The sequence below is a fragment of the Corella eumyota genome, chromosome 1 (assembly GCF_963082875.1).
Source record: "Corella eumyota chromosome 1, kaCorEumy4.1, whole genome shotgun sequence".
Lineage (NCBI taxonomy): Eukaryota > Metazoa > Chordata > Ascidiacea > Phlebobranchia > Corellidae > Corella > Corella eumyota.
Genome location: NC_137490.1, coordinates 13,924,382 through 13,933,744, shown reverse-complemented (window position 1 = coordinate 13,933,744; position 9,363 = coordinate 13,924,382). Strand labels below are relative to the sequence as shown.

At 28.6% G+C, this 9,363-nt stretch overlaps 3 protein-coding genes across 4 annotated transcripts; 2 read left to right on the top strand and 1 right to left on the bottom strand.

Annotated features, from left to right (window-relative positions):
• Positions 1-510: 510 nt before the first annotated feature.
• Positions 511-3,269, top strand: LOC145760564 (uncharacterized). Of its 2 annotated transcripts, XM_082574486.1 has the most exons (8): positions 511-689; positions 833-924; positions 1,080-1,185; positions 1,401-1,539; positions 1,669-1,839; positions 1,979-2,035; positions 2,501-2,626; positions 2,753-3,269. In XM_082574486.1, the coding sequence occupies exons 1-8, from the start codon at positions 548-550 to the stop codon at positions 2,916-2,918; spliced, it is 999 nt and encodes a 332-aa protein (XP_082430612.1). In that variant the 5' UTR covers positions 511-547; the 3' UTR covers positions 2,919-3,269. The 2 variants fall into 2 exon arrangements, with proteins under 2 accessions (XP_082430612.1, XP_082430620.1); XM_082574494.1 differs by lacking the exon at positions 1,979-2,035.
• Positions 3,270-3,963: 694 nt separating this feature from the next.
• Positions 3,964-5,930, top strand: LOC145743138 (uncharacterized). The gene is made up of 5 exons (XM_082561047.1): positions 3,964-4,268; positions 4,452-4,940; positions 5,155-5,208; positions 5,321-5,392; positions 5,512-5,930. The coding sequence occupies exons 1-5, from the start codon at positions 3,986-3,988 to the stop codon at positions 5,793-5,795; spliced, it is 1,182 nt and encodes a 393-aa protein (XP_082417173.1). The 5' UTR covers positions 3,964-3,985; the 3' UTR covers positions 5,796-5,930.
• LOC145743128 (translation initiation factor eIF2B subunit delta-like) lies at positions 5,834-9,304 on the bottom strand. Its single transcript, XM_082561035.1, has 11 exons — positions 8,912-9,304; positions 8,722-8,820; positions 8,503-8,598; positions 8,277-8,422; positions 7,764-7,955; positions 7,591-7,693; positions 7,324-7,451; positions 7,036-7,213; positions 6,574-6,754; positions 6,275-6,372; positions 5,834-6,198 (listed from the first exon to the last, which is right to left on the bottom strand). Exons 1-11 carry the CDS (start codon positions 9,017-9,019, stop codon positions 6,076-6,078), a joined length of 1,452 nt encoding a protein of 483 aa, XP_082417161.1. The 5' UTR covers positions 9,020-9,304; the 3' UTR covers positions 5,834-6,075.
• Between the last annotated feature and the right edge of the window lie 59 nt (positions 9,305-9,363).

Genomic DNA, 9,363 nt, shown 5'->3' with positions numbered 1-9,363 from the left:
TCCGCGTGGCTTAGCCAGTATTAACAATTTTTAAATTAAAATATTTTCAGGATTTTAAACATACACTTAACCGGCGACTTGATGCAGTAGTTTAATAATTTATACTCCACATAAGGGCTTTGGTTTGATTTTTTACATTTAAAAAAATTAAAACATTTCGTTTTATTAGTTTCTTTATTTAAAACACACCTGACATTCAGTTAATTTTTTTGTTTCTATATTCGTTTGGTACAAAATACTGATTTTACGCAATTTATTATTTAGCTATTGTTAATTAAAACAGCTGGTTTGGTTTAGATTTCAAGTAAATGAAATATTTGTCTTGAGCTATTAGAAAAAAGAAAATTTATAACTGTAAAATTTGCTATCACCTTTTTAAAACAATTATTCACAGTAACTATTTCTGAACTGCCTATTTTAATTTTTTTTTTAAAATAGTATTATTTAATTTAAGCGACAGTATTCCTTAACATTTGCATAAACTACTAGTATTCAACTTATCTAGTTTATTAGGCCTTAGTAAAAACACAGTTTAAATTTGAATAAAATGAATGTTTTAAATTTTTTTTTGGTTGTGGTAATAAAGTTTTGTCAAGCAGAATTCGATCCAAATGACGTACCACATACGACTAAAGTTCAGTTAAATGAAGCTATTGAAACTGGATCAAAAGAACTGTTGGTGTACTTTTGTGAGTTGTGAATTGTTTTAAATAATTTCTTACTCTTTTTAATGCATATGAAAAACAGTTTTATTTAAACAGCTATCTTATTTTGTAAATAAATTTAAAAAAGTTTTATTTAGTTGTCGATTTACAATAAATCATGTTTGTAGACACTAAGTTTGAAGATTGTCCAACTTGCAAAAGCAAAATGGAGATTTTTCATGAAGCTGCAGAATATTTAAACACATTGGAAGATGGCAAAGTAAAATTACATTTTGCTATATTTACAATATTAGTTTGAAAATAATACTATTTACAATTGAATTGGAAAAAATTGCTATTTATTTTATTTAATTCAAGAATTATAAAATCGCCATGTTCTGTATTCTCGTTGTTAAACAAACTCTTTTTTTATAGATAAAAAGTTATAAACTTGCTGTTAAATTTCCAGAATATGGAGTCAATTATTTTCCTCAAATTGTGTTGTTTCTTGGTAAAATCCCGTTTCGCTACGAAAATTCTGGTTTGTATATTTTAAAGGTTTATGTTATTTACTGCAAATTATCACCATATTAATTTAAGATTGAACACCCTGCTAAATTTTGACAAATCTTATTAAAAATTAACCCAATTTGGTCTGGATTGATGATAAAAAATATAACTTTTAAAGAGTTAATTTAAATTTATTTTTCACTTTTATTTTTGTTATATGAAAGCTTTTTTTTTATGTGTTTTCAGATGAAATATTAGCAGATGAGGTTGTGGAGTGGGTGGTGGAAGCAAAACAAACTCCTTTTCCTGAACTAAATGATGAAACTTTTGAACATTTGACACAAGCGAGCACTGGTGCAACAACTGGAGATTGGCTTATCATGTTGTAAGTTTGATTTATTTACTTAAATTTCCTATAATATATAAACCATGTTTTTATGATAATTTGTTTTGGGTAATTTTTGGGGGTCGTTATTTTGTGAAAGACATAATTGTAACACTGCCGATTTTATAGTGCAGACGGAAAAAGGCCAGAATGTATGAAACCGTACCTTGCCGACCTTGCCACGACTGCAGTGAGACTACGAAGAAGAAAAAATGTTGCAACAATTGACACAAGCTTAAGCCCTGCTACAACCAAAAGATTTGGAATGGATCCAACCGAACACTGCATTCAAATATTATTGTAAGTTGTTGCATGTGTTTTAATAAGCAATGTGTTTACATATAAATATTTTAAGAAGGTTTGGATATACCATTTTAGGTTCTAATAGCATTTACAAATGAAGGTGTGGTATTTATTTTATAAAAAAAGTAAATTGTAGAATAAAAAAGACGGAAGTGCCGTTGAAACATGCACGAGGCAATTTACTATCCTACAGGTATTCTCAATGCACAATAAACACTAATATTCCATAAATGTTGGTAGTAGATAGTTATTTGAAAACCCATACAATCACATTTGCTATACCTAATGTCTTGAGAGTTTAATGATGTTAGTGTGTGTGCTATTAGAAAGTAAAAAAGATTAAACTTTTAGTTTAATAATAGTAGTTGTGTAGTGTAGTTTAAATTACTAAAATTTTATTTATTTTTTTAAGTGAAAATGTTTAGTTTAATAATGATAGTTATTCATCATAGTTTAAACAAAAAGTTTTTTTTATTAAAATAAAAAGTCTTATTGTATTGTAAATATATATTACAAATTGCCAATCACATTGCTAGCTGTACTACCATAAAAATATTTATTGTAGCCATGGTACTAAATAGATGATCAATTTTTTTACTTTTAAGTATGTGAAATCACAAAAAGAAATAATGTTTAAATTTATTATTTTCTTATACAGTTTTCATCGCACTGATCTCTATCATTACAAAAGTGAAAATAAATCTTCACAAAGTCTTGTCAGTTTTGTTTTGAAAGAGTTTATGCAAACCGAAGCTCTTTCAATTCCACCGCCAGTTGATAACTCGTAAGTTTTGTGATTAGTTCAAATACGAAATAAATTTAAATTTAAAATCTTTTTGATTAACAAAAAAAAATTTTAGTTGAAATTGAATCAACTGATTGGTTTTAATAAAATAAGAAATTGTTACAGAAGTGAAAAGCTAGAGGATTTGGTATCGGCATTAAAAGCATCATTTCTAGATCATACCCACAGTCACCACTGGACATTTATCAGTGGAATAGGTTTTGGTTTATTAGCTGTGTTTGCAGCAATTATTTTCATTTTGCGCAAGTTTCGTAAACGAAAAATTAATTAAGTTACTGTTGATTGTTTTGTTATGATATTCTAAACACTTGTTATAAACTAGTGCAATTTTTTTCGTATATCAATTATAATTTTGTTTTCTTGCAATAATATTTTTTTGTATTTGTACTACCAAACAAATGTCCAATCTTGCAGGCATTTTAATGTATTTTAGTTCTTGCCAGAACACCATAAGGATATCAAATATTGAATTGCCATTTTGCTATTCCATGGCATAGTTTTATATTTTTTGTAGTTTAAATGCACAAAATTTTTTAACAATGTTTAAGTACAGCAATGACCCTGATAAAGTAGCATTTAATTAGTTTTATTAAATCCAAATTTGAAAATAAATTAATTAACACTTTAATAGTTTTTTTATGAAGGAAAATTAAAATACAATAGCTACCATTACATTGAGGCTTAGATATGAACACTTACATTATAGACAGGTTGTAATATTTGGTTTAAATTAAACTTGTAAGATACTAAAGTTAACAATATATTAAGTTAACTGTAAAATTGTTTTTATTGCACTATTGTTATATTGTAAGATTGGAATTGTTTTGACTTGGCAGTTATTTTGTTTATAATTACAAATGCTTACACCAGGTGCCCAAACCATGTCTTCATTATTTAAAGGTAATAACATGTTAAGCAAAAGTATATTACCCTTTAATCAAATGAAATTTTAATATACATTTTAAAATTTAGCCAAAGCTAGATACATAAACGTCATAGTTTTTACAGTAAATCTTCACAACCCGGATATAAAAACGTACAAGACGCACATTTATTCAATTAATATTTTTGAAAATAAACCTGTTTTTATGGTTTATGTTTAAGATAATCCGACTTTCGTAAAAAGCAAAATTTGTATTGTGCGTTAATAGCCCGAGGTTACAGTTATTCTAGCCAATCAAGTAAATTAATATGTTGGGATACTTCTAAAAGTTAAGCAAGTCCTATAGTATATAGGTGCATAGTACTTTGACGTATTTAAAACGTAATTTCTCTAGTAAAACTATTCTAGTTTTTACGCTTTGTTTTTTAGGTAAAAGGCTAAAATATTAAAGTAATATGATTTGGAATTTAAGTTCTGTATTAGTTTTCATACTAAGTTTAAATAGAGTTAGTGTTAACGGATTTCCAATTAGTCTTGACAATGCTCCTAATGAAAATAATGGTTTTTCAAACGACATGTTGGCAAACAATGATAAAACAATATTACCCGTAATGAACAACTATCAAATTGATAATAATCTTGGCCAACAGACTAGTTTTAATAATGCGGTGAATGATGATACAACACCAGAACGGATGTCATCTGAAACATCGGCAAACTTAAGCCTAAACCCTTACGGTAACTTACATTAACTTAATAATTAACTTTTAATTGGCTTAAATGTAGTCAGAAACCTACAAAGTAGTTTATTTATTAAAGTATTTATAATAAAACGTTGTGGTTGCAACCTGCATAGTGCTATATATGTCTTTTGTAATAACATAAGCTAAGGTTGAAGTATTAAATATGTTAACATTGCAGCCAACGAACAATCAGAAGTTACAGAAAGCAAAAATGAACTCGCAGTTGTTAATGATTTTCAACAAAATTCTTTTACTGCTGAACAAAGCGAAAACACGGGCGAATTTCAAGAACAACACGACCCATTTCAACAACCTTATAAAGTTATTGAACAAAATGAGGAAACTACGGCACTGAATGAAGGAGGCGAACTAGGCGTTACAAATACTGGTTTACTTAAAGAAAATAACGCCGAAACTACAAATTGGAATAACAATGAAATAAATGAAGAACATAACCAAATAGGATTGGAAAGTAATTTTAATGATCCAGAAATCCCAGAAGAAATTTGGAATAACAACGAAATAGACGAAGACCGTAACCAATTCGGTTTAGAAAGCAATTTTAAAAATAAAGAGAGTTCAGAAATAGAAGGTTGGGAAAATGTGGAAATAGATGAAGATCGTAATGGGTTTGGTTTGGAGAGTGACGATCAAACCGTTGGTCAAAGTAAGAAAACATTTTTTTAAGATTAAAGTGTGACACAGTTAATGTTTCAATTAAAATCATTTATAGTTATTTTAATATTCAGTTACTGTAACAAAGCTAATATAATACAGCTTTTAAAGTGATTAGACTAAGAAAATATATATGCTTTAGCCTAAATATGAAAAAAATGGTTAAATAATTGTATGAGACCCTTACTAGTATGACTTTTTTAAAGCTAGCGGAGTTAATTTGTACGATATGGTGGACGAAGATACGACTGTTGCAACAGGTAGATCCTAATTAAACTATGACCTAATAAAAAATATTACTTTATGCTTTTTTTTTACTTGAATCAACTTTTTTTAACTTACTTGAATTATTGAAATTATGCAAATTGATAGATTTTGATCCAGAAATGACAACTGGTGCAACAGATGAAATAGCAATCGACGAGGAAATGGAAATGGATGAAGGTTAGTTTCCGTTGTAGATAAGACTATATAGTTTTGTACATAGCTTTAAGTTCGTTTTAACCATTATTAAAATCTATGTACATATATAAATATATATAAAAAACTCTTTTAATTTGCAGGTGAAGACGAATATAAAGAAGAGGAAATCCAACAAGAAAATGTAAACAAGGAAATCTCATCCGGCAACTTTGGCAACACAGACGAGACTAGTGAAAGAATTGAATACTCGGAAAGTCGGTCATCTTGGCTTTCAATTATTGCCCTAATTCTGTTATGTTTGGTATTTGCTGTATATTGCGGTGGCTGGCTATTAATTAAGGGCTTGTTACATCGATTTCTTCCGCAACCCAAAGTTCGTGGAAGCGACGGATATTCTTTATTACCACCTCATAAAGTTGCTTAAATCAAATTTTATTTTTTACCATTTTCCTCTAATTTGGTTTTTCAAATAGTTTTTTTATTTTCCGAAAAAGCGTAAATAAATATACACCAACACAGTAATCGTTATACAACAAGATATTTTTATGTTTTTTTTTGTCAATAACCGGTCAAATGAAATTCTATTTGAAAATAAATATATATTTAATTTTATTGTTTTTTTTGTCCGTGTTAACATATCCTAAACAACACTACACACTCGTGACCCAAACCAAAGAACGTCGAAGTAAACAAATCTGGTGACGTCACGTTTCCACACTACGAACTCGTAACACGACGGGAACAGAAGTACAGGGTATCATACCAAGTTCGGTAACAACCATCGCGATATAATCGGGTGGTGTGACGTCATAGGTCAGGTGTAAGACCTAGCAGCAAAATATAAATTGCGTTTTTGTTTTTAAATTATTTATAATACATAACAAAAAAGGTTTACAAAAATACCTTCAAAGAATGAAGATCTTCCCATGAATTATCTTTGAGAAGAGGAGAAGAACTAGGATCTGAAGAATTGTGGGTACGAAGCACATCCTTCGGATCCCCTTAAGAAAACAAAATTCATATTTAGAAATAATACTTAAGCTTTTTTTAAACAAAACACAACACAAGCTAGAAAAAAAAAGAAATCTACCAATAAAATTACACCAGAAATTTCCTTTATTGAAATTGATTGTGAAACAATATGCAAAAAATTTTTAAGCTTTGTAAGGTTTTTGGTTAAAATATATACAAAAGACACTCACCAATTTCGTTGTTAACAAATGAGTCGGTTTGAACTCTCTCACAAAATTTGTAAGCCTCACAACAAACTAAAACTGGAACTCCTCGAACCTTTGCTGACATGGCAACCAAAGCTGTACCAACAGAACCCATAACATAACCATTTGATAGCAAGCCATGAGCACCAAGTAATACTTTAGTGACCTTATTAAAACAAATAGTTTTTATAAAATTGTTATTTAAAATGAACACATTTAATCAACTATAAAATTGGTGATAAAAATTATTGTAACACAATTTTTAATCCTAAAATATTTTTTAACATTGTACAATTGTGGACCTACAAAAATACTGATTGTAATGCGCAGGTAAATTACCTTAGGCAACTTCTATTTCTTGCCATATTTAGCCTGTAGGTAATCGACCACTACTAACAATATGCAAATATAACAAATACATGAATATTTTACAATTATCAAACTCACTTCGGGCATTATGTAAGAAATTGAAGTTACTAACACATAGGAACACCTAATACCAGCAGCACATAAACGATGCAAAACACCTCTTCCAGATAACTTTGGTCTGCCATCGACAACAACAACACGAAACTGACAACCTTTGCTATGTGCATCCAGTAACACTTTGATAATTAGTGATGAACTAAAAAAATACAAGAAAATATGTGGGTTGCTTTAACAACAAGTAAAAATGTTGCTAATTTTTATTATTTAATTTTTTTGATAATTTAATATAAAATAAAGTTTACATACCTTCCATATACTAGCACCACATCATTGTTATTGATTTTGGTCGAAGCTGATGTTGATATTGCCTCCCCAGCTAGTTTGATATTAACATAAACAAATTCTTTCATTTTTTCAATAAGTTGAGTCTTAGCCTATATAAAACAACTATTTCAAGTGTGCACTTGTTTAAGTGGATCTTTCATGGCATTAATTAAAAATAAAATTTATTTAAAAATATTTTAACAATTTACAATAAAAAAATTCTGACACAAAAATTTAATTTTAAATAACCTCTTTGTCTGTCATATTTGGCTTTATATTGGCAATTTGTAGCTTCATGTATTTTATTGCACTGCCCATTGATACAGAAAGAGGACGACATTGATTTAAAAAACTAAAAACAATTTCATGCTTATATTACACATTTACATCTTAGATTTTATGCAAATAAAGTCATTTTTTACCTTATATTTGATTTTAGCTTTTGTTCCAAATGTCGGGCAAGTTCTTTCTGTGGAGGAGTTTTATAATCTTGAATTAGCCGACACACTGCTGCTAAAAGAGCTGCACATCTTGCATTGGAGCCTGTAATTATACCCTCAGCATATTGCAAACCAAGTTGAATAATTGAAGGGTGGATGCTACTGTTTCCAAATCTTTAAACAAATTTATAAAAATAAAATGTAAAGAGATAGTAGTTTCCATTTTTAAACATAGCTTTGGAAGAGCAGGCAAATTTAAGAAATTTAAAATAAAATTGATTAATTAAACATTTTAATAACATGTACTCCTATAAAAGTTAAAACAAGGTAATTTAATTCATTTTCAAAAAGGGCAATTCTTAATATATATTGATTACAGTAACCCGGCTTCACAATATTAATTGTCATCTAAGTTAATAATTTATTTAAACCAACAAATTTGTACACATACAGTATATAAATTAAATGTAATTTTAATGAAATTTGTTGTTATACCCTATGTCCTTAGTAATCGAAAAACTTCGTTCATATTGATGTAAGTGTGAGAACAATGCAACTTTTTTTTGGCCATCTGATCGTTTGGGAACATGTTGTTTTTGCAATTTTTTTGCGGCTTTCTTTTGAACTTTAGGATCATCAGCCTAAAAAATTAAATTAAATGCTTATAACTTAATATTATTTTGACACTTTTTATAATATGCCCAAATATAAAAAAGTTAACCTGAATATTGGAAGGAATTCTGGGTCCTTTTGGTTTTTGCGAAATTTGTTGATCTGACTTTTTAACTCCAGCTGCCTTTGCAGCTCTATCAGCTTCCTTAAAATAAAACAAAATTATAAATTCACTTGCCCAATACAAACTAAAAAAATTATGATACCCATTACAAATAATTTATAAAATAAAGAAAAATGTATGTGAAAATTAATAATAGTACGATACCTGTTTAGCTCTTCGCTCGGCCTTAAGTTCAGATTTCGATTTAGTCACTTGTGGTTCTGCTATAGAAGCTTTCTGTAAATTTTGTTCAACACCTTGACTCTACAAACATAATTATTAGTTCAAGTTTTAAAAAACAATTGCGCTAGTATATAACAGATTTACTTTCAACGTTATTTAAAAAATATAAAACCTGTAAAGCATCTTTCGATAAAACCTTTTCTTTTCGCCTTTCCTTTTTGGAGCTTTTTTTGTTTTGAGCTTTCTTGTCACCTGTGGATTGATTTGTGGTAGATTCCATTACCAACTTAAGTTAACTTTGCAAAAACTGCTTGTTTTTTTATAGACTGTTAACTGATAGATATGATTCTGTTGTAACACGTTGTAAACAATCGTCTATGGATCATAAGACGTAGATAGTGATAAATATCATTGGTAAAAAATACTTTTTAGAATTTGATTTATGACAATAACCTTATGAAGTGCAGTCATTATAATTATTTTTAAAAAAAATAGGCTAACTTTTTTATGAATGTGTTTATAACACTATAAATGACTTTAAAACATGTCGAAAACAAACCCACGACATAATAAACGGATAAACCGGATCCACAGAATTTATCACATTGCAGGCGTAAACAAATC